General features: G+C 38.9%; 1 protein-coding gene across 1 annotated transcript; it reads right to left on the minus strand.

Annotated features, from left to right (window-relative positions):
- Positions 1-24,013: 24,013 nt before the first annotated feature.
- On the minus strand, positions 24,014-25,561 carry LOC111889416 (pectate lyase). The gene is made up of 3 exons (XM_023885567.3): positions 24,703-25,561; positions 24,456-24,594; positions 24,014-24,361 (listed from the first exon to the last, which is right to left on the minus strand). The coding sequence occupies exons 1-3, from the start codon at positions 25,554-25,556 to the stop codon at positions 24,140-24,142; spliced, it is 1,215 nt and encodes a 404-aa protein (XP_023741335.1). The 5' UTR covers positions 25,557-25,561; the 3' UTR covers positions 24,014-24,139.
- Between the last annotated feature and the right edge of the window lie 721 nt (positions 25,562-26,282).

A 26,282-nucleotide genomic window follows, 5' to 3' on the forward strand; every position in this document is an offset into this window, starting at 1 on the left:
CCAAAACACAAAGTGAACACCCGGATCACTTCTAATGCATCACCCGCACCCAAAAGGGGCTAGATCTTACCTTCCTAAGAGTTATAATCCCTATAATGACCGACATTCGAGCCACCGCCTCGGACTAGGAGTCAGTTCGGAACAGAGTGTTACATATTGATTGGATACTCTGATCCTTTGAACAATATCTTTATGTAATTGAATTTTAGTGAAACAAATATGGTTGAGATTTCTAATTATTATATGAAAATTTTTATCTGAATTTTTGGGCTGTTACAAGTTGGTATCAGAGCCTTGGTTTGAGGGATTCAGGTACACTCTCAGGTGTGACGGAACTCAAACTGAGGAAATGGTAAACCCTTTTTCAAAAGAAACAAAAGTTAAATTTTCCTGAAAACGTTTTTCTTAAGGTAAAAAGGGAGAGTGCAAAGCGTGTAATCGACCGAGCTGAAGTAAGTATTCCCAATGTATTAGCCATGCTAGGGATATATTTTTGGAAATTGACGTTGAATTGGTTATTTACTAAGCGTATGCTTTCAAAGTTGTATATGTATTGGATTGCATAGCCCTAGAATGATGAATTCTGCCTTATTCCTATTCCTTGTTTGGTTGTGGTTTAGGGTAGAAGCTTTATTTGACAGTGTATGTGATTCTATTTGTGTATAAATTACATGCATAGGGAAACCTGCTATGATTGATTTAGATTTCTGGTTCGGCGAGGTTTGAGAAAGCCTAGAATACTCTAGGATCTGAGTTGTGTTGTGTTCTGTGGGTCATGTTATTTGTGGTTAGGTGAATTAAAGGCATCAAATATGGCCTTAGGGAAGGTACATGTAGGTGTGGAAGGTAGTATTGGGCCCTTACTACTGAAAGCATAGGACCTGTACCCGGAACAAGTGTAGAACTGGAAGCTCTAAGGAGTCCAGTGAGGAGGAATCCCTTCAAACTTCCTTATCGATTGCTAATTATGTTGATTTTTTTTTCAGTTGAGGATGGTGATGATTACGCGAGGAGGTTCGGGTTTAGGATCAAGATTAGGTTCAAGCTCTGGTGTGGAGCCCATTGATGAGAGGCTACAAGATCTTATCGCGGCTGAGGTTACTCATGACATTATTGACGTTACCTCAGTGATCTTTGGTACCATCAAGGAGGGGATCATGGAGATTATGGAGGAGCGGCTCAGGTTTTTTCGAGCCGAGATCGTTGCAGGTCAGATCGGGGCATAAGCTCCCTCTTTTCCGGAGTTCAAGGTGTGTGGTGTGCCTGAGTTCTTTGGGGTCACGAACCCCATTACTAGTCGCCGCTGGGTTGCAGGCATGATGAATGCCCATCGCACCAGCTTTTGCCCTGAGGCGGCAAAGGTAGGGTTCACTACCTGTATGTTGAGGGATCGGGCACGAGATTAGTGGGAGGATGTTACCCGTAAGGTAGGATTGGCAGTTGTGGCCAAGATGTTCTGGGAAGAGTTTGTATGGAAGTTTGATCGGCAGTTTACACTGGACAATGAGGTGCAACTTCTGGTGAGGGAGTTTCAGGATCTTCAACATACGACATATACGGTGGTGGAGATCACCACTAAGTTTAGAGAGAGGGCACTAGTGGTTCCACAGTAGGCTGCATATGAGGAGATAAATAAGACGAGGTATCGTTCCATGCTGAGGGATGATATACGTGAGTTTATGAGCTTTTCAGGGTGAAACACCTTGAATGACATGGTAGAAAAGGCCCGACAATAGGAAATTGAATTGGAGCTCTGGAAGAAGCGGAAGTCGGAGCAGGTTCAGGCAGCAGTGGGTCAGGCTAAGAAGCTTAAGACCTCCGATCCTCCCAGTAGGGTCCAACAGGGTCGAGGCCGCTGTGCCAAGTGCGACAAGCCGCACAGTGGAACCTGTCGGGTAGCAGGGATTTCACATCGACGATTCCAAGCTACAATTGTGGGTAAGGGGGTGGCCCCGCTTCATCCACCCTTGGGATCGCAGAACGAGCCGATGTGCCTTCCATTTCTCTCCCTCATGCATTGTCTTTTGTGTTTTTGGTCAAAGGGAGGAGCGTTAGCAAAGGAAGGAGGAAAGTGGAGGAGCTTTAACGATGATGATAGAAACTATGATAGCGACGATGACGATAAAGGAAGAGCCCTTTGAGTTTGATCTTTCACTTCATTCAATCATAAAGAGCTCGATCATCAACTAATATATAGAAATTATAACATGAGGATCATCAACACACCGGTTAATAAAAAGTACGTAAGGTATACGCCTTCCTATTCTCATGTCTTAAGAGATTTGTGCAACTTTTGTGGAATGAGATACTTAACCAACGCACCTTACCTTTTAGGTTCTGATTTGAAAGCTTTAGGTCCAACAGAGGTAAAATCCTTTGACAAGAGCTTCCGATAATATGAATGATTTGGCAGCTTTCCCTAGTAAAGACATGCTGCCCTCGTCGCTTTTAGTAGCTTATTTTCGTAAGCTCCTCTCTCCGGTCATCCTCCTTCACCGCTATGATCCCTTTATTCTCTCGTATATAAGGATTCTCCTAACTATTGCCCATTTATTCTGGAATAATCTTTTTATGAGGGACAATTTTACATATTTCTGCCAAATCCTTCTATTATTAAGTACGACTGGTACCATTTCGATGTGTTTCGATTCTTCCGAACAAGAGAGGTTTGATGCTTCTGAATCCATTGTATTAATTCCACTTCCTACTCGCATTATGCTCTTTATGATCTCGGCTTATGATTCAATTGCCATGTATTTAGCTATTGAGCCTCAAAGTTTATGTTTTTATGTGATCGCAACATCAAAAAGAAAGTCTGAATTTTCCACGGAAGCTGGCTCGAAATATTTGATCTTAGGTGCATTTTCCTCAGGAATCTTATTGTTTAGGTACGAACGGACAACTACCGATATCTATTAATATCTTTTCTTAGCTCGACTTGTTATGTGTGTGGCCAGCCAGGACATATGATCAAGGATTGCCCCAAGAAAGGCTTGATTTGTTTTCATTGCAACCAGACTGGCTATAAAAAGGCCGATTGTCGAAGGTTGACTGGAGGAGCAGTATCGGCGCCTGTGCCCGCCACAATGAGGATTACTGATGGCCGGTTGGTTAAGGCGAAGGCCCCTATGGTGAAGAGCCGTTCATTTCATCTGACAACATAGGAGGCCTGAGTAGCACCAAACTCGTATGTAATCTATTTCTATCTTATCTATTTTATTGTTATGTTCATGTTGTTATGATCTTGTGTAGGGACCTTTTTGGTCAATGGATTGTCGGCTCATTTTCTTTTGATTTGGGGGCTACCCGATCATTTGTATCTCTTGCACTCATTAAGAAGTTTCGAGATGCCTCGGGGACTTTGGATTCCCACTCGAGGTGGAGATTGCGGATGACCGTACTGTGAGCGCTGCGAGCATATTTCGGAGGAATGTTCTAAATATGTTCGGCAAGAGGTTTCCTATTGATTTGGTTCCGATTCTTTTGGGAGGATTGAAAGTAATCGTCACAATGGACTAGTTGGGGCCTAATAGTACCATGATAGATTACGAGCGTCAGCTGGTGAGAGTTCGAACCCCAAGCGGGGGAGAACTTGTTATCCATGGAGAGAGAGCCTTGCATGGGCCAACCCTCTGTTCGGTTGCGAGGGCTAGGAGACTCCTTCAATAGGGTTTTTCTGGTTTTCTGGCCTATGTCTCGGATACGAGGGTAGAGACTATCTCAGAGATGAGCAGGGTACCTATTGTGCGGGATTTTCCAGATGTTTTTATAGAGGAGTTTCATGGGGTGCCTCCTGAGAGGCAGGTAGAGTTCCGAATTAACTTGATGCCTGGTGCGGCTCCGATAGCCTAAGCGTCGTATCGTCTAGCTCTGCCTAAGATGCAGGAGTTGGCTACGCAGCTTCAGGAGCTACTAGACAGGGGATTTATTCGTCCGAGCAGTTCCCCGTGGGGAGCACCGATCCTGTTCGTGAAAAAGAAGGATGGCTCATACGGGATGTGTATTGATTATCGGGAGCTGAACACGCTGACGGTGAAGAACCGTTATCCACTTCCAAGGATTGATGACTTATTTGATCAACTTCAGGGTGCATCTTGGTTTTCCAAGATTGATCTCCGTTCGAGGTATCATTAGAAGAGGATTAGGGATGAGGATATACCGAAGATGACTTTCAGAGCTCGTTATGGCATTACGAGTTTATGGTTATGCCATTTGGGCTCACCAATGTTCCAGCAACATTCATGGATCTCATGAACCGGGTTTGCAGGCCGATGCTAGATCGGTCTGTGATCATTTTCATTGATGATATCTTGTTCTATTCTAAGACTAAGGAGTAGCACGAGCATCATTTGAGGGAGGTATTGAAGACCTTGAGGAGGGAGAGGTTATATGCCAAATTCTCCAAATGCGAGTTTTGGTTGCATGAGGTGTAGTTTCTGGGGCACATCATCAACCAAGAGGGTATCTTGGTGGATCCGGCCAAGATTGAGGTGGTGATGCGTTGGGAGCGTCCGAAGAACGCATATGAGATCCAAAGTGTCTTGGGTCTAGCATGGTACTATTGGAGATTTATCTAGGATTTCTCCAAGATTGCAATACCTTTGACCCGCTTGACCAAAAAGTGTGTGACCTTTCAGTGGGGTCCAGATCAGCAATTGGCATTTGAGACCTTGAGGCAGAAATTATGTGAGGCCCCGATCTTGGCACTACCCAAGGGATTAGATGATTATATGGTGTATTGTGATGCTTCTCTCTTGGGTTTGAGAGCTTTCCTGATGCAAATGGGACATGTGATTTCTTACGCCTCAAGGTAGCTGAAGCCTCATGAGGCGAATTACCCCACACATAAATTGGAATTGAGGGTGGTGATGTTTGCCCTTAATATTTGGAGGAATTATTTATATGGGGTACGATACACCATATTCACTGATCACAAGAGTTTGAAATATTTGATGGATCAGCAGAATCTGAATATGAGACATAGGAGATGATTAGATGTGGTAGAAGATTATGAATGCGAGATTTTGTATCCTGCCGAGAAGGCCAATGTGGTGGTCGATGCTTTGAGTCGCAAGGCGACAAGTGCTTTGATCTAAGATGTTTTCTTGAGGATGATGGTTATCTCACATTTGATGTATATGATCAAGGGGGCACATGTGGGGGGATTGAAGAAGAAGAATTGGAAGACCGAGAAGATTACGGGTCTGATTCCTTTGTTTGTTCGAAACAGTCGGGGATTATTGACTCGGTGTGGCAAGGTTTGGGTTCTGACATTTTGGGGAGTGAGGTAAAAGATTTTGGAGGAGGCACATAGGTCCAAGTTTTCTATCAATCCGGGGGCCACAAAGTTGTTCCGGGATTTGAGATTGAGCTACTGGTGGCCCTGCATGAAGCGGGAAGTTGCTTGGTTAGTGGAGCGGTGTTTGACCCGCATGCAGGTCAAAGTCGAGCATCAGAGGCTCGACGACAAGGTTCAGCCGCTATTCATCCCTATGTGGAAATGGGAGGAGATTACCATGGACTTTATCACGAAGTTACCTAGGACGACATGGGGTGTTGATTCCATTTAGGTTATTGTGGATAAGTTAATCAAGAGTGTTCATTTTATTCTGATTTCTGAGAGTATCTCCACCACGAAATTAGTAGATATTTATGTGCACGAGGTGGTGTTTAGGTATGGAGTGCAGGTATCTGTGGTCTCGGATCGTGATGTTCGATTCACCTCCAAGTTTTGGAGGAAGTTTCATGAGGATTTGGGTACTTAACTGCTTTTCAGCACAACTTACCACCCCCAGACTGATGGGCAGAGCGAGCGGACGATTTAAATGCTTTTGGATATGCTTCGGGCATGTGTTTTAGACTTCGAAGGGAGTTGGGATACTTACCCTCCATTAGCATAGTTCTCATAAAACAATAGTTATCATGCTAGTATTGACTGACCCCGTTTGAGATGTTGTATGGTCGGATGTGTAGGACTCCAGTTTGTTGGGGGGAGGTTGGCCATTGAGTCATGGGAAGCACTGAAGTGGTGTTTAAGACCACCGAGTTGATTCAGCGGGTGCACAATAGGCTAGGAGTCGCAAACAGCTGCCAGAAAAGTTATGCAAACTGATATCGTTTGGATCTTGAGTTTCAGGTGGGAGATTTTGTTTTGTTGAAGGTCTCACCTTGGAAGGGTGTTATCCGGTTTTGGAAGAGGGGCAAGTTGGGCCCCCGATTCATTGGTCCATTTAGGATTTCTGCCCGGGTTGGTAGGGTTGCTTATCGACTGGATCTTCCTGATGAGCTCAGTTAGATCCATAACATGTGGAGAAGCCCATTGCAGTCTTGGATAGAAAAACCAAAGCTATTCATAGCAAGGTGGTGAAGCTAGTGAAGGTACAATGGCAGCACCAGAAGGGCTTTGAATGGACTTGGGTGCCGGAGGACGAGAAGCGAGAACATTACCCGTATCTATTTGCGACATCGGACTTTGAGGACGAAGACTAGTTCAAGTAGGGGAGAGTTGTAACACTCCAATCCAGGTATTCCATTTTAGCCCTTGAAGTAATTCTTTTGGAAAATGAGGACCTTTCACACGTTGGGCTTACATATGTGTATGCTTGGCATACACTTAAGCATGCATCGTGGAGCTAAGGCTCGTCTGCAGGGTGTACGAGGCCAGAGACGAAAAACCCTAACTTCATGTCTTGCACTCTATTTAAACAACCTTATAGCATTTGGACCAAACCCTAATTAGCCTCCATGGAGTCATTTCGTCCTTAAACCCTGTATTTTCAAGAAAGAGTGAGATTTAAGCTTAAAGGTGTGTTTGGTGGCCTTTCTAGAGGGTGTACAAGAAGAAGGTGGTATTCAAGTCTTAATCTAGGAAGGAGCCTTTGGATCCTGCATCTAGAGCATCTTGGAGAGCTTTTGAATGTAAAAAGCTTGCATCTTGTTTATCCCCCTTTCTTGTTGAGATAGGGTTGTCTAGAGTCCACTTTGAGTCCATAAATCATCTCTTGGGAGTTTGGGCAACTCCAGAGGTTAGAAAGGTTAAATATGAGACTCTTGGACTTTTTATAGTATAAAAATGCAAACCTGATGTATTCTATGGCTCCTTGCATGAGTTAAGACCTTTGGAAGGGTCTTAATGAGGTAGATTGAGTTGTTGGGAGCTTATATAGCATGCAAATGCATAAAGTTGCCAACTTTATGCCTTAGGACCATTAAATCAACAAATATATGGAATTTGAGTGAAGAGCATGCATGCATTAAGCACTTAATGGACTTTTGTGCATTAGCGGTTGTACATTGGATGTACTAAGTTGTATGTTGCACGTACAACCCCTTAGCCCAGTACGCTAAGCGTACAGAAGAGGTATGTTGGGCGTATGCTCTGAGGAAGCTTTGGGCCTTAATGGTTTTGGGCTTGGACTTGCTGGTGTTTGGGCCTAAATTTTCTTTGGGTCAATGTTTGTATGTTTGGGCCTATTGGGCCTTGTGGCCCAATATAGAATTGGATTTTGATGCTAGGACCATTAGTGAAGGAATGACCTTTGGGCCATTATGGAAGGACTTGGACTTAGAATTTTGGGCTTTTTGATTAGGTTGAGTTATAATCCTAATTAGGGTATTTGTATATTTGTTCAGTGTGAGATTTTGGGTTGGTAGTTGAGCAATGTTTGTCTTCAGCAGACTGAGGTGAGTATTCTCACTATACCACTGGGTCAAAGGCACCAATACAAACCCATTACCTGATATGATATCCGAATAGTTGAACATGCAATGGTTTTTGTTCTTTGGTATATATTGATTTATGTGAATATCAGGTGGTAGCCCCTGGCACTTGGTAAGACCATGAGGGGGAGCCCATGACCCTTGGATGTAAGACCGTGGGGGTAGCCCATGGCATCCCAGTTGAAGACCATGCATGGAGTCCATGGCAAAATTTATATGTATGTGTGCATGACATTATGTGGTTATGTGTTTTGTGTATTTTGGGAAACTCACTAAGCATGTACTTACAGTTTTGCTGGGTGTTTCAGGTACTTCTGGTTCTAAGGGCAAGGGCCCGGCTTGATGGCGCAGCGTGCACTCTCCAGTATTTCCGCACTTATTGATTCGATACTCTGATCTTTTGAACAATATGTTTATGTAATGGAATTTTAGTGAAACAAATATGGTTGAGATTTCTAATTACTAAATGAAATTTTTTATCTGAACTTTTGGGTTGTTACAAGATAAATCCTCAATCAGCAACCCAAATCTTCCAAGTTTGACCCTAAGTCAAACTCGCCAAAAGTCAATGGTCAAAGGTTCACAAAGTCAACAGTCAACTTAGTCATAGTCAACGTCAGGTCATGACGCACCATGTATCATGTTGTGATAGAGGAAGGACAAAACAATCATGATTTTGAACATCGCCACATTGTGGCAAACCCCAGACCACGTCATAGCTTCTAGCAGAATGCCAAAATCCCCATTAAGTGCTTAATTCTTTCAGCATAAGTCCCATAACTTTAGATCTAGTTCTTTTTATTGACTTAATGAATAAAGTTTCCAACTTTATCCATTAGGATTGCATCCCAATGCTAGATCTACAACCCTAAGTCCCTAATAGCATAACACCTTCCCAAAATATGCTTAGCTTCAAGAACGAGATCAAGATGAAAACTTTTCTAGTCCAATAAGATTATGAGGTGATAAAATAAGCTCAAGAGGTGTTGGAGTTAGTTTCCTCACCATACCGATATCATATATTAAGAAAAGTCCATTTGCCTAAACCCATCGAGTAATAGAACCCTCGTTGTCTATGGCGACAAACTGGACACAATCCCCCGACTCACATTTTACAACAAGACTCAGAAGTACCTACACAGGAGGTACCACGCCGTCCTAGCCTGTGTTGTGGATAAGAAACAAGAAGAGAAAGACATCATGGATGTTGAAAAAGCCCGTAATTAACCTTCTCGATATATTCCGAGAAGATCTCCTGGGAATACCATCCGTACGACAACCCGAGTTCAAAAATCAACCTAAGTGCAGTAGTTGTGGAAAAGGGTTGTTGTAAATGCCACCTCACCCAAGTTAATCACCCCACTCAAGTAGAGACTATGGACCCATACTAGTGAATCTATGATTACTAAGTGTATATATTGGAGGCCTATATAATTAAGATTCTACGGACTTAGGGTTGGTGATTTCGCTTTAAATCCTTTTCCTTGTTTGGATGTGGGCTTAGAATAGAATCACCGATTCGACTATCTTTTCAATCTTAATTATATATGACTTATAAACACAAAGAGATGATAGATGAATCAGTTATGAGTCATACCATGAACTCCATGACAAGTTACACAGGACAGTGGATGGACATGCTACCACTTGAGCGATCGTAGATGAATCAACCAAACCCACACACTTTCTACCTACTAAGGCTACAAAGAAAAATAGAAAAGCTGACAGGAGCATATCACAAGAAGATTGTGAGACTGCAGAGTATACCACTATCTATCATTTTGGATAAGGGACAGGTGATTTGCCTCGTGTTTTCGATATTCGTTAAAGAAGTCCTTAATATCACCCTCAAACTGACAGACAAAGCGGAAGAACCATTCATCGAATCCTTATACAACAACAACTATTACATTAATAACAAAGCCGCATGCCCATAGTGAAGGCTCGTTGGAACGCCAAGCGAGGACCGAAATTCACTAAGGAATGCGAGGATCAAAAAAAAAAAAAGAAACACACCCAATTGTTTAGTGATATCTCGTCTACAAGTTGAATTTCGGGGCGAAGTTCTTTTAAAGGGGGGAGAATGTAACAATTGGTAAAAATAGGAACGATCATACGATGCTATGTTTTGATTATTAAGCAATATGAGTATTTCATCAAGAATGGTTGAAGGAATTTAACCGCTTTTATTTAAATAAGTTATTGTGAAATATAAAACAAGTAGCTATTGATAAATTTCGTTATGATGTATGGCTACGAACCATCACCGGTTTGTGAAATTAGCATATAACATCATTTGAACGCAACAAACTTAATTTTTGTATCAACATGTATCTAGTTGATAATTAAGTTGGGTTCTATGTAAAACGTGTGCTTAATAGTTGTGGAGGATCTAAATTTGACAAATATACGAACCAAAGTGACAAAACGTGTTTAACGATATGGTTAACCGGTTAAATGTCACGAAATTATACATTGGTCAATAAATTTTATATTTAAATAAATTAAAATATAAAATGAATTATTATAAGGTATAATTAGAATGTATTTAAGTGTTTTTGAATAAAAAGAATAAAACATAAACATTAAAGTTCAAATACACAAAAACTACATTGTTATTTTATACTAAGTATACATGTATGTATTTGTATATATGTATTATTATCTAGTGAATGACTAGTTATGAGTCATGACTTAAAGTGATTTCATGTAAGTGTTATGGTGTCTAAATCAATTAAGATAAGAGAATTGGTGGAGATAAGTGTCAACTTAACTAATAAGTGCTTAATCACTTAAGACATTTTACTAAGAATGCTTCTTAATCCCTCTTCTAATTTTCGAGATTAAGACCTTCCCTCTCCTTAACTAGAACTCCTAACTAACTAAATAACTAGTAGTTAGTTAGTTAACTAACCCTATCTCTAAGCAACCACCCAAGCAAGTGGCTAGACAAGATCACATCACTTAAACTCACATCCCATCACAAGCTAGTCTAGGTTTTGTCCCCTTATCCTCTTCCACTCTTTCCTCCTTCATAATCACGAAATTTCATCTTCATTTTACCCTCATTTGACCAGCCAATACTCCAGGGAATTACTCTCAACCTTCATCTCATTTTCAAGCACAAAAACTTCCTTCCAAAGCCATCAAAACCATGAACTAAAGGGTTGCTGTCCCTTTTGTGTTTCAGCCACCATTTCACCCATATACACCTTCCTTTTGCTTGATATTTTTACCAAAAAATACCCCTGGAAGTTACTTGTTATGATACTCAAAATTATTGATTCAAAACAGTGAGTAAACTACCCTTTTTCTTGCTCTTTTGCTGTGAAATTTTCGTGACAGCAACATAGCCAAAAGAGTGGCTGTTTTGGAGCATACAACCAACAACCAAAAGTTCATCTTCAACCTTCCATTCTTCAAGTATTCACATAAGGAGAGTTTATACCCCTACATTTTCATGTTTTCTTCAAGTTTTAAGGGGGGGGGGGGGGAGGGGAATACAAGTTAGAACATTAAACATAACTTAAATTTAAATGACAGCTTTCTACAGAAAAGTTGAGTCCTGTTCACGGACTGTTTTGACCATCTTAAACTTAATATCTTTCAAAACTGTACAATATGCAAATAGCTCAAGTTTATACCTTTCTAAGGACTACTCGCACGTGTTCATACGATTTTTCTACAATTTATGGCGATTTTTATAAAACTGTCTGTCATTTCAGAAGTGATTTCGGACCAGTCTGTGAAGATGTTCATTTTCACACTAGTTTGAGACCACTAAAAATCATAATAAAAATTAGGAACAAAGTAGACTCATTTTAAAAACTCTCAGAGGTGACGGATTCAGTTTTTGACTTACGATGATTTTTCTATGAGTTTTCTAAAAACAGGGACAGTAAAGGGTAAAACTATCAAAAGTGGTTTATAGATTTATTAACACCTTCTAACATTTTTGAGCAATGTTTATACATTAAGGAAGTTAAAACACAATCATTTAAATATGTTTAATTACTATTTTTACAAAAGTGATAAGTACAAAAAGGTCTTTAGTATCAAACTTAAGGATTATTTCATGCAAAGTTTCTAATAAAAACGTAAGAATATGAACAACAATTACGAAACATACCAAATCATCTTTTAAAATTATACATATATATAACCATATACATATATATGTTTTGTTTACAAACTTGTCTTCTACATCAAAAATTTCACTTTACTCGTTTTTATCAAATGAATCACTTGTGATTTATTACTAGTATGTGAAAACTCTTGTCATACTTTGCATGCACTAGATTTATACAAAGTATTTAGAAATTCCAAAGTATCCTTTGTTGTTAAACCGTTTTAATACATTTTAAAAACTTATGATTTATGCATTGTCAAAACTTTGTGAGAAAGGATGATCTTTGCATACAAAACTATTACTTTAATACAGACTTAGTTGAGAATCCGTGAGACAAGTACATCTTCAAACACTGCCTTTTTGCTAGAAGGTATCGCTACAAGTCCTGTCTATAACCAGAGTCTCCCGTTCGGAGAACGTGTCAAATGTGTATAGATCTATACGGGAAGTCATGATCCCGCGCCCTGACTGTTAGCTACAGTCCGTCCTTTGGGGTGACAGTTTGTCATAACGCTACGACGCCTGAAGAACGTCGCTACAGGCATATTATGTTTAGTATGGTTATAAAACTCACCGGATATACAATTATTATAGTATTATGCTTTTATGAACGAGTAGCTATTAAAACTATTCTTCATCTAACAAGTGCGATCTTCGTATAGCTTTATTATATAAAACTATGCCACACCTTTCAAGCACGTCGGTTGCTTGTGATTTTCGGTCTTAGAGACTGCCAGTTATGTTAGGAAAATAAGGGTTTTTCCTGTATACAAACCAAACAACTAATAGGAAAATAAGGGATTTTCTCGGTACAATTAGTTACAACTTATAACACGAACATTCATATGCATTTCATACTTTTATAAGAAAATAAGGGTTTTTCTTGGAAAACACAACGAATCATAACTCTTTACATTTGAAATACTGTGTTTTCTGGAAAACATACACGAACTTTCGAATGGCGTACATTTTCTCAAAACACTACTCATGAACTCACCAACTTAATTGTTGACACTTTTTCTTTGAAATAACTTGTATTCTCAGGGAACCGCTAAGCAGACTTCGAAATCAACTTTTGGGGATTAACGTGCTGACATTAATTACTTCTTTTGAAAGATGTTTATGTATTTATCTTGTGAACATGTAACGAATACAATGATGTAAACATTTTTAAAACCTTTATATATGTATGGTGGTGTGTACTTTCCTTTCTATGAACTGTTATGATACTGAATATGACGTCCTCCGCCCCCGAACGTTTCCGCCGTTCTGGTTTGGGGGTGTGACAAAGTTCACTCAAATCCAAAGCACACGCTTACAAGGACCAAAAGGGACAAATATTATCAAACTACAAGATCTAGCAAACTAAAGGTCAAGATGGAAGATTTTTACTTACAATGTTCCAGAAAGGAAGTATCTTTGCTAGATCTACACTTGAGATCTTCACCAAAACACTTTGCAAGAAAATTGGTCTTCAAGCATCACATCAAAATATCAGAAATAAGACTTCAAATGGCCCTAGACACCAAGAACACTCAAAAGGGGATAGGGATTTTGAAATGGAGATGTTGGAGGCTGAAAAGGATTCCCTAACTTGAAGTTAATGTGCTTAAATATGGAGAAAACCCTAAAAACCATAAGCTTGGGCTGCAACATTCACCAATCGTGACACCCTTCATGTCACGTCGTGTTGGCCATCTGGAATATGCGTTCTTCTTTTGGTATACCATGTCGTGACACCCTTCATGTCACGTCGTGACATATGATTTTCCTAAAAAAACTATGACTTTGAATCATTTATACCATCCACTGATCCATTATTGGAAACAGGTGTTACACTCACCGACTTATGTTGATGTTCTTTCAAATCACATGTATTCTTAGGAACTTAAGAGTTAGGCGGGTACAATCTTTTTGGAACAATCATGGAACGAAAGTTTACTTGGAGTAGTTATTATTGTTATTATTTGGCCTACTGTTAAGGCCTAATTATGTTTTTAAAATTACAGTATTTTAAAACTTGATATTAGATGTCATATTTATCGAGTAATGAAATTTGCACTTTATGTAATATTATTGTGTTTTGTTCTCTGTACTCAATGAATGTGATCCATGATGCCATCTCACCGCTCGACGTTTCTACCGTCGGCTGGGGGTGTGATAATATATCATGTGGAAGAGAATTTATAATTGTAGCACGTGCACAAACATCTAGATTGATCAAATTCTTGTCCTCTTCAGAGTAAGCATGTGTAAGAGTTCTCTTCTACTATCTAGGAACGCCATCTTTTGATTCTTGGAAGGTTGGAATATGCGGAATATTCATGATGATATCCATTATTTTATAGTCCATGGTTTCAAAAACAACCATGGCCTTTCTTTTCCACATGGTGAAATTATTTTCATCAACAGAGGAATTTTTTTAACTGATGTATAACCAATAATAAGTTTAAAGGATCCAGAGGAAAACGACATTGCTTGATGTAACGCTCGTAGATTAGGGCTACTCAATTTAGAGACGATAAGCATCAAAAACGACTTTTTGGTAGAAGATTATTTAGAATGAATAATCTTAACTAAGTTGTAGTGGTCGTGACAAGGATTCCAGATATATAAAGAATGCCGAAATCCGAGTTATAACGACGAACTTATGACCTGTAAAAGTTTCGCGACATAACCGACACGACGTTGTCTGACGTAAAAAGTGAATTTACGATAAAATGCTTTTTAGCCTTAGAGATCTATACGAATGTTGTAGAGTTCGTTAAACCGAGTGCGTGCATAAAAAGAACATCCAAATCTAACTACGTATGAGGAAGTTATGATTTTTCTAAGTTTCAGCTTACCAGTATGCAGTCCGAAACTCGAATTTTAGATCGAGTGATTTTTAGCCGAAACAATCTAAACAGGAATCGAATATATCGTTAATAGTAGTGCAACGGTAAAAAGACAGACAGAAGCGGATGTCGGATGAAGAAGTTATGAATTTATAACGGAGTTTTCCTGTTCAAGCCTACTAAAAATAATATAATAAAAATAAATTCAAAATTAGCCGACGGAGTCTAAACGAAAGTTGTAGAGCATAGTCTCACCTACGCGTGGATATAAAGAACGTCGAAAACGGAGCTCGTATGAGAAAGATATGAATTTCTAAAGTTTTTAAATAATTAAAATATATAAATTTTATTATATATTCGGATAATATCCGAATTGGTGACCCGTCCGATCTGATCAGAATGGTACGCCCAGCGTACCTAGGTGTACGACCTGCGTACATGTCGATGGCAGGTTATGCTCCGCGTAACCCCGAAGTTTAGCCCTATAAATTTGATGCGAGACCTCTGGGTTTGTTGCCCAATATTTCTTCTCTACCCCCTTTTCTTTCTTCTATTTTGCAAATTTCACCCCCTGAAGCCCTGATATCAATCCCGACACCTGAAGCAAGTCCCGAAGCCCCGAAGATCCTGAGAAATATAGTTTTCGAGCCGAAACTTTACCCGCGTGAAGCCCGGTTTTGGAGAAAACATCCCGGTTTCAGCGAAGAATATTATTTAAAGAGACGAGGTGTTGTCAGATCATCGTCTTATCAAGTGAGTGTATAGTCCCTTTCATAAACATGATTTTAATACAAGTATTGTTTGAATGTATTAAGTATATGTTTTGGGTGAGTGTGTAGTCACTCTCTTATAATACATAAATATGAAGTATTTGCTATGAAATATGTGCTCTGTGTTTATATATTGTTGTTTATTTAAGATGAGTGCGGAATGGATGTTTTATATAGTGTTAAATGAGTTAAACTGTATATGTATTTTATATCTACAAATATGCTGGGTAGAACATGGGTAGATGAGATAGTTGGTGGGTGATAAAAGATGAGTTGGATAATGAGATCAAGAGGTTAGTTTTAGATCCGACAGTATGGATCAGGTAAAGAGATAAACTTGTTATTAGTGCGGGAGTATGGATTAAGACTAAGTTAATTGTCCCTAGTCCGGGAGCATGGATTGGGCACAGTTATTGATCTGGGAGTATGGATCAGATCAGAAGATTAGTTTTAGATCCGGGAGTATGGATCAGGTGAAGAGATTAGTTTTAGATCCGGGAGTATGGATCAGGTGAATGGATTAGTTTTAGATCTGGGAGTATAGAACAGGTGAAGGGATTAGTTTTCGATCCAGGAGTATGGATCAGGTGAAGAGATTAGTTTTAGATCCGGGAGTATGGATCAGGTGAAGAGATTAGTTTTAGATCCGTGAGTAGGGATCAGGTAAAGAGGAAGGTTTTAGATACGAGAGTTTAGATCGTGTCGTTGTGAGGATCGATGGGGTGGCATAAGAGTTGCTTTTATATTGTGAAATTATATAAGTTTGTGAGTTCTAATATATATATATATATATATATATATATATATATATAACATTGTGGGATGAAAACCCTATATGCTCACCAGGCTCCCAAGCCTAACCCACTCAATTTTCTTTGTATTACAGGTTATGGCACGAGAGCATAAGTTGGCTGACATAACGAGAAATTTCGGATTATAGGCCGCTAGTTATGAATAACTGTTGTAAGGTCTATTTTATTTTGTTTATGCTTTTGGTCTCTATTGAACATGACATCCCGAGATTTTGTTATATAATGAAAATACATTTCTTTAAAGAAATGCTTTGATAAATTCTTATCATATTTTGTTTTAGGAACAAATTCCGCAACTGTTTTCTGTAAAAGATTACTCTAATTTAAATAAAAAACGAAGCATAAACAAATCGGTCTTTTTTTGCCATGAAATTGGGGATGTCATAGTTGGTATCAAAGCATTGGTTTAATCGAACTAGGAATTTGTAGGATTTCTAGACTTAAACTTAGAATGCTAAGTGATGATCGTGAGATGAGTGTGTACCATAATTTAGACACGAGCACTAGTATATTTTAGGAAAGATGCCCAAAATGCTTTTATGTGCTAAATGTTATATGTTTACCGTATATGAAATTGTTTGTTCAGATCTATGGTCTGTTGCCGATCGGATCTAGATACCTTATGTGTTTAGGATTCTAAGCGTATGACTATGGTATTGGAACTAGCATGTAAATGTTTCGGGGTGATAAGGATGATTTAATTATCTATCATGATCAAGGATCTGAATTCACCATATTCGGTGTAAAGATAAAAAATGGTAAGAACCAGAAGTGGATTTGGAAACGTGAACGAAGACAGGAATCAACCACCTGTGATTGAGCAAGTACCTGTTGTAGCGGCAGCACCTGAGCAAATAACAATGGATGGTGTACAATTGATGATTCGGACGATGTTGGGTCGTCAAATGGATGAAGCTAGACGACTGCTTCAGCAGAATCGTGAAGAACTTTCAATGCCGATTGAACAGCCCGAGTTGAATGAAGGGCATTTAGAAGGAGGTAACTTCAGTGGGATTGTTGGTCAAGCCAACCCACCGTTGGTCAGACAAAACAAACAAGAGGGAGGAATCGATGGACTTGGATGCGAGTACAAAGACTTTTTGACTTGCAAACCATCGACCTTCAACGGAAAAGAGGATCCGATCGGAGTGATGGATTGGATCTCAGAATTGGAGCTAGCCTTCATGACGTGTGATTGTAGAGGCAATTTTCAGACCACGTTCACAGTACGTCAGTTCAGAGGTGGCACTGTTCGTTGGTGGAACACTCTGGGGAAGACCCTAAGCCCTAATGAGCCACTACAATTGACTTGGGCAGAGTTCTTGGTGCAATTCAAGCGAAAGTTCTGCTCGGCCAAAAATCTGCTAGAGTTGGAGAACAAGTTTCTGACATTGACAAAAGGCAGCATGTCAGTTGATGAATACAGTAATGCCTTCACATACAAGATGGAGTTTGCTTTATGCATCGTCCCAGACGAGCTGACTAAAGTTGACCGGTATGTAAAGGGACTCCCATGGGAGTATGCGGTGCCAGTGCGTCAGGCACTTACTCTGGAGGCAACTATCTGGGCTGCCAAGTCTGCTGAAGATATGATTAAGGGAAGAATCGCCAACAAGGTTGAAGTTGGCGAGAAAAAAAAGTTTGAAGGATCCTCAAGGTCCGATGAGAAGAGAAAAATTTCGAAGTCTAGTTCGAAGAAGTTTGAAGAAGAAGCACAATGGTGTGATAAGTGCAAGAGGAAGCACATTAGGAGATGCTCTAAAGAAATGACCTGCTTCAAATGCGGGAAGACTGGTCATTATTCCAACGAATTCACAAACAAAAGAGAAGCCTGCTTTAAGTGTGGTGAAGAAGGACAATTCAAGCAAAACTGCCCAAGAAGGGAAGAGAGGCCAAATGAGCTACCCAACAGATGACGCCATAATAAGATCTTTCTGGTACGGCAGGTTCCAATGAAGAAGAAGAACTCAAGTCTGTTTACAAAGCCAAATTTGCTGCCAAAGCCAAAGGCAAGAGCATTTCAAATGGTCCTTAATGAAGCAGATGACAACGCGAGGAATCAAGGATGAGGATTTTATATCCAAATATCAAGTTATGAAGTAGCAGTGTGAATAGTAACTTTTGTGTAATAGTTTCAAGGAAATAATATAAACCCTAGTTTTGTTATCTGGTGTGTTGAATGATTGTATGATTTTCTTGTAATGGTGAATTGGTCCACTGCGGGACAATACTTGGGATGAGTATGAGTAGGTGTGAAAGGTAGTAAATGCATATACTACTGGAAGCACATGACTCGCACTTAGAGCGGGGAAAGTCACAAGGTTACCAAGAAGCTAGTAATTGATTCCGTTTTGTTCAAGTGTGTCATTACCCTTGTTTCAGTAATGACTAGTAAGATGGTTGTTATTCGACCCTAGTGGTCATATCAAATTGAGTCCGACTACGATGGGTATGTTACATGTTTCAGGGAACCAAGTTCGAGGTAGCATTTGACTTAAGTCAGAAGATTGAAGTCAATGTGATCATTGGTATCACGCTCGTTGTTAAAGAAGTTAGTAGCTAGAAATGCTACATTCTAAAATGCGATTATATCACATTAGAATATGAAGGAAGGTATATTCCATTCTAAAATTTAACTCTAAGAGACCTAAGTCTTAGCGCTGCATCATGCGATGAGAGGTCATTAAAGCACGACCAATCGGTCTATTACAATAGAGAAAGGAAAGTATTTATCCTAAGAAGAAGAAGGATTCCACAATAAGGACTTATTTTGTAACTTGAAGGTTATGATTGAAATTCCAACATAGTACGAAAGGCAGATGCAAGATTGAGCATCGTCTGCAGTTAAGAAGCCCTAGAGTTAGATACTCTTTCGAGGAAACATGGAAGTTATGGTTATTACCTACGATGAAAAGATAACGTATGGAATCATTATGCAATCCCTATTTCGTTGATGATTCTGGAACGTAATCATCCTAAGGGAGAGATAATTGTAACGCCCGTAGATCAGGGCTAGTCAATTTAGAGACGATAAGCGTCAAAAATGACTTTTTGGTAGAAGATTATTTAGAATGAATAATCTTAACTAAGTTGTAGTGGTCGTGACAACGATTCCGGATATATTAAGAATGCTGAAATCCGAGTTATAACGAAGAAGTTATGATCTATCAAAGTTTCACGACAGAACCGACACGATGCTGTGTGACGTAAAAAGTGAATTTATGATAAAATGCTTTTTAGCCTTAGCGATCTATATGAATGTTGTAGAGTTCGTTAAACCGAGAGCGTGCATAAAAAGAACGTCCAAATCTAACTTCGTATGAAGAAGTTATGATTTTTCTATGTTTCAGCTTAGCAGTATGCAGCCCGAAACTCGAATTTTAGATCGAGTGATTTTTATCCGAAACAATCTAAACGGGAATCGAATATATCGTTAATAGTAGTGCTACGGTAAAAAGACAGACGGAAACGGACGTCAGATGAAGAAATTATGAATTTATAACAGAGTTTTCCTGTTCCACCCTACTAAAAATAATATAATAAAAATAAAGTCAAAATTAGCCGATGAAGTCTAAATGAAAGTTGTAGAGCATAGTTTCACCTACGCGTGGATATAAAGAACATCGAAAACGGAGCTCATATGAGGAAGATATGAATTTCTAAAGTTTTTAAATAATTAAAATATATAAATTTTATTATATATTCGGATAATATCCGAATTGGTGACTCGTCCGATCTGATCCGAAGGGTACGCCCCGCGTACATGTCGACAGCAGGTTACGCCCAGCGTAACCCTGAAGTTCAGCCCTATAAATATGATGCGAGACCTCCGGGTTTGTTGCCTAGTATTTCTTCTCTCCCTCTTTTTCTTTCTTCTATTTGGCAAGTTTTACCCCCCGAAGCCCCAGTATCAGTCCTGACACCCGAAGCAAGTCTCGAAGCCCCGAAGATCCCGAGAAATATAGTTTTCGAGCCGAAACTCTGCCCACGTGAAACCCGGTTTTGGAGAAAACATCCCAGTTTCAACGAAGAATATTATTTTAAGAGACGAGGTGCTATCAGATCATCGTCTTATCAAGTGAGTGTATAGTCCCTTTCATAAACACGATTTTAATACAAGTATTGTTTGAATGTATTAATTATATGTTTTGGGTGAGTGTGTAATCACTCTCTTCTAATACATAAATATGAAGTATTTGCTATGAAATATGTGTTATGTGTTTATATTTTGTTGTTTATTTAAGATGAGTGCGGAATGGGTGTTTTATATAGTTTTAAATGAGTTAAATTGTATATGTATTTTATATCTACAAATATGTTGGATAGAACATGGGTAGATGAGATAGTTGGTGGGTGATAAAAGATGAGTTGGATAATGAGATCAAGAGGTTAGTTTTAGATCCGGGAGTATGGATCAGGTAAAGAGATAAACTTGTTATTAGTCCAGGAGTTTGGATTAAGACTAAGTTAATTGTCCCTAGTCCGGGAGTATGGATTGGACACAGTTATTGATTCGAGAGTATGGATCAAATCAGGAGATTAGTTATAGATCCGGGAGTATGGATCAGGTGAAGAGATTAGTTTTAGATCCGAGAGTATGGATCAAGTGAAGGGATTAAATTTAGATCCGGGAGCATAGATCAGGTGAAGAGTTTAGTTTTAGATCCGGGTGAAGAGATTAGTTTTAGATCCGTGAGTAAGGATCAGGTAAAGAGGAAGGTTTTAGATACAAGAGTTTAGATTGTGTCGTTGTGAGGATCGATGGGGTGGGATAATAGTTGCTTTTATATTGTGAAATTATCTAAGTTTGTGAGTTCTAATATATATATATATATATATATATATATATATATATATATATATATATATATATATATATATATAACATTGTGGGATGAAAACCTTATATGCTCACCAGGCTCCCAAGCCTTATCCACTCAATTTTCTTTGTATTACAGGTTATGACACGAGAGCATAAGTTGGCTGACATAAAGAGAGATTTTGGATTATAGGCAGGTAGTTATGAATAACTGTTGTAAGGTCTATTTTGTTCGGTTTATGCTTTTGGTATGTATTGAACATGACTTCCCGAGATTTTGTTATATAATGAAAATACATTTCTTTAAAGAATTGCTTTGATAAATTCTTATCATATTTTGTTTTGGGAACAAATTCCGCAACTGTTTTCTGTAAAAGATTACTCCGATTTAAAAAAAAAAGCATAAACAAATCGATATTTTCTGGCCGTGAAATTGAGGATGTCATACTTGATAAAACAGAGGAACCTGCTTTGATACCAGTTGTAGGATCATAATAACAAAATATCAAGCAATAAAGAACAATAAGTAATCAAAAACTAATTTTGATTAATAAATTCTCACAAAGAGAACGCATCAAGCGATGTAATTTACATAGAACCCTAGTATACGTAGCTAATATACTAGGTTTGACTATTCTATAATGAACTTCCTACATATTAGGGATTTGAATACAAGAAGGTAAAGACTATACAAAATAAGATCCTATCACTAAGATAACAGATCTAGATCCTTGCAACAAAAGTGAACTTCATATTGCAATGCGAAGCTTGGATGTAACGTCCAAAAAATTCATATTAAAATTTTCATTTTAAAAGAACTTAAACCATAAAAATGACTTGTTCCAAAACCAATCAATGTGATTAAATCATTCAAACATCAGAGTAAAAGTCATAAATAGCTAATGCGAAAAAACTCTAGGGGATGATGTGCATTCACACCGGGCCCTTCCCTTTTCATACCGGAAGTACCTGAAACTAATAAACATTAAACTGTTAGCAAAAAACTTAGTGAGTTCCCCAAAATACAACATACCATATATGACATCGGGCCTAGCCCGCACATTGGACCCAACCCATAATAATGGGCCTAACTATTCCTAATCAATGGGCACAACCTAACATACAAAGGGGCTTAACCTGACATATAATAGGCCCAACCCACTCATGTAAATGGGCACAGCCCTACATGAATGCTAATGGTCCCAACCTAATATACAATGCAAGAGTCACAAAGGCAGCTAACATCCTGCATAACACATTCTAGTGGGTCGACATTGGCGCCTTCGACCCACGGGTACAGTGAAGAGACTCCCGCGACTCATGAATCAGATAAACTACAGTTCAAAGCCTCGTAACCGTTGCTACAATACTCTTATCAAATCATACGAGTTCCAACCTTAGTCTACACACTAAAACCAACTACCTTGAGCAAAAGTCAACCCAAGACAAAAGTCAACGGTTAATGTTGACTTCAGTCAACTGCCACACCATGGCCTTCCTTGGCCATGTCGTGGCCCTAATACGATTGAACAGACGATCATTTCCCAGTCGCCACGCAGTGACGACCTATGTCCATGTCATTGGCGTTGGGTTTCCAGCAACTTAATCAATTAAGCCACTTTCTTTGATTCCAAGAGCTCCAATGCTCAAATCTGGTCCATTATATGGTTTAAATGGATAAAGTTTCCAACTTTATCCATTTAGACATCCAAAGGGATCAATATCTCCAACCCTAGGTACAAATAAAGCAACATACCACAATGTCTTAACCATTAAGCCCCCAATCTTAAAAGTCCTTAACCCAACTACTCCAGAAAGGGTTTCTAATACTAGATCTATGATAAAGATGAAAGCTTTATAGACATGCATGTCCAATACATTTCTAGAATCCATTTTAGGTCAAAATGAGCTAAAATGACAAAAACTCATGCAAATGACAAGATCCCCAACCAATGTATAGATCTACAACATATGTTGCTTATGGGACTCAGGAGAGTCAAAAAGTTGCCAACTTTATGTGTTCCATCCTTTCAAACTTGCTTAAACATGAAGAACATGGGACAATATCCTAGATCTAACCACTTCAATCCATAAAGTTTGAGCCTTTGACACTTACAAAGGTCTAGAAGCAATAAGATATGTTGATGGTGTTGTTTCCTTGCAAGATCCAACAATAGAGCACCTTCGTCTTCTTCTTCTCCTATTGTCCAAGCTATCAATGCTCCAAAAGTCCACAAATCACCAAGGGAATGAGGGATAAGGTTTCTATGAGGTATAAGGGTGTTGGAAGCTGGCAATGAACTGTGGAAATGACTTAGAGGGGTTTAAATATAGAGAAAACCCTAAAAGAATCATGAGATTTGGCCAGAACAGCTGCCATGTCGTAGTAATCCTTGGCCACGCCGTGGTGGTCCATTAAATACGCATGTTCTTTATTTATTTCCATGACGTGGGCATCCTTTCTCCACGTCATGGGACAATGTTTTTCCCAAAAACTCCATCTTTAGCCCTTGAAAACAAATATAAAGCTAAATCATTCTGGAAGATGTTACATCGGATAATGACTAAAATGTTGTTGATAGTATACCAACATGAAAGTTGTTTGACTCATCAAATTATAAGGTTGGACCTTATAGTTATCTATTTGGAAGGGTAATGGAGTGGGGTTTATCAAGTTTTCAGACTTAATAATGTTTATTTATGATTTTAAAAATCTAAGATAAGTCATTAATGTTATTTGACCAAATTTCTGTAAATGGTATATAATTTTAGTTTATAAATCATGAATTTAAATCTTATCATAGCTTACATATTTTTAACAAAAGAAAGAAAACAATACAAAATATCGGAAGAAACTAAAGAATTAAACGATAGACATTCATTTGCACAACTCTTTTGCACTTAATTTGTCAATCTATAAGAAAAAAAAAATCTTGATCATATGCAAACCAAGCAAAAAGGTTGACTTTTAAGTCAAAATAAGAAAAACTTAACGTAGAACATGAAAGAAAGTCAAATCGCATTCTATATATAATGCTACAACCCATCCGTTATCAGCATTGAGAGCTTTTCCGGCAAGCAAGTGCTCCGGCAGTCCTAGTCATCGCCCCCACAAGTGAAGATGGTCTGCCACTTAAGCTTGAAGCTCTTGCATATGATGAAGCCGCACCTTTTCCCGACTCCAAGAAATATGCTCCATTCAGCATCAAATCCCCTTCCGATCTCCAATTCCAATTCTTCCATTCGCTTTCCTTTGCATTCTCATGCTTCGTCACCTGCATTTGCATTAAACCATCATCAATATCTATCAGTATTATTATCGGTATTAATGTTATTATTAATCAGTATCAGTGTATCCGGTATCCATACCTGTTTTCTATATATGGTATCGGGTGCAGCAAATCTATTGCCTTGGCTGTAGATGGTAGGGGAAGCACTGCCTCCGATTGCATACATTTCCCAGTGGGTGTAGTCATTATTCACTACATGGAAATACCCATGTCTACATCTGCAACAAGAATATTTGACATTATTCAAAAATTCAAAAACTTTACATAAAATCATGCATGCATATATCATGCACGTGCTTTTACTGTGATGTACTCTGTGGTTGTACCTAGGCATTCTCTGAACAAGACCTTCACCAAAATGATTGAAAGCAATGGTAACTTGCATCTGTTTATCCTGTGTAAAACTATCACTGTGTCCCAGCAACATGACTTTATCATGATGAGTCATGTAATTGTTAGAGATTGTAATGGCTGTAGATCCATGGGTGACATCAATGAGTCCATCATCACAATTAGACAATGAACAGTGATCTATCCATATATGTTTGCTTGACTTAACGGTAATCCCATCACCATCGGACTGAGTCCATCCGGATTGATGAGGAGAGTATCTGATGTAACCATTTCCAGCCTGCTCACAGTCATGTATATGGATACCATGGATGATGATGTTAGTAGCACCACGTATGGTGATGCATGGACCATTACCGATATGAACATTGACACCCCTTCCGTCAATGGTTTTGAATGAGTTCATCACAAGATCTTGACGTAATTGGATCACCATTCCACGTTGAAAGATGATCCACAACGGTTCATCTTGAATCACGCCATATCTGAGTGTTCCCGGAACCGGGTTCACCGGATTATCATTCCGGGGATCGGTGACGACGTATATCCGTCCGTTTTTCCCGCCGATGGCGTCCTTTCCAAATCCAATTGCGCAGTCAGCTAGCCTTTGACGATTGGTGGCCCAGTTCGGGTCACACCTCCAGCAGTCGTCAATTGGGTTGCCGGTGCCGCAGGAGAGGTAACCCAAGTTTCTCCGGGAGCCATTGATGCTCCGGCTGACTTCTTCCACGACTGATTCAGGGGTTTGTTGGGATGAGGAAGAAGAAGCGATTGTGAGTAGAGACAGTGAGGAAAGCAAGAGGATCAATGGAAGAAATGTGGTCGCCATTTGTGGAGGAGGAGAGGGATGAAGAGATCGATGAGTGTGTTGGAGCCTTGGGGTGTTTATATAGTAACGATGGTGCGGTAATAAATGGCGCAATTAATCTGCTACTGGAAAACGATGTGTAATCAGAGGGTGGATTGGTTAAAACTTGGTATTAGATAAGAAAATTACATGTCTTAGAAAAGGGGACGCAACCTCTATAACAATGATAACTCTAAATTCATGATAGATAAAGGATGTAGCAAAGAAAACTATCATATTGATCATCAACTAATCACTAAAAACCAAGGTTCTAAAAGTTCGCTATGACTCCTCACGCCATGGCTTCAAGGTTTATACATATCGCCAAATTTTACCAAAATATCGCCTTAACTCATATATGTGTATAAAAATGAATAATAATTGAAAATACATATAAAAATATTAACTATATACAAAATTGCCCCTTTAAGTAACGCCTTACAAACAACGTGGCTCGCCAAGGCTTGAAAAAGTTTGAAGTTTGACATTGTTGTCAATTCATGCCTTAGGTTATTTAGAACCTTGCTAAAAACTAGTAAAATGAGAATATGATTTAAAACAAAGAGTATGTTGAACCCTAACATTCTCATGTGATAACAATCATTTTTTTGTTGATTGCCCTTTTATTGCTCTGATTTGGTCTCGTGATGCTATGTGGTGGCAAGTATTGTTACCTTCGGTTCAGTCATTTGATGCTCTTATTACTAG

The sequence above is a fragment of the Lactuca sativa genome, chromosome 2, assembly GCF_002870075.4.
Source record: "Lactuca sativa cultivar Salinas chromosome 2, Lsat_Salinas_v11, whole genome shotgun sequence".
NCBI lineage: Eukaryota > Viridiplantae > Streptophyta > Magnoliopsida > Asterales > Asteraceae > Lactuca > Lactuca sativa.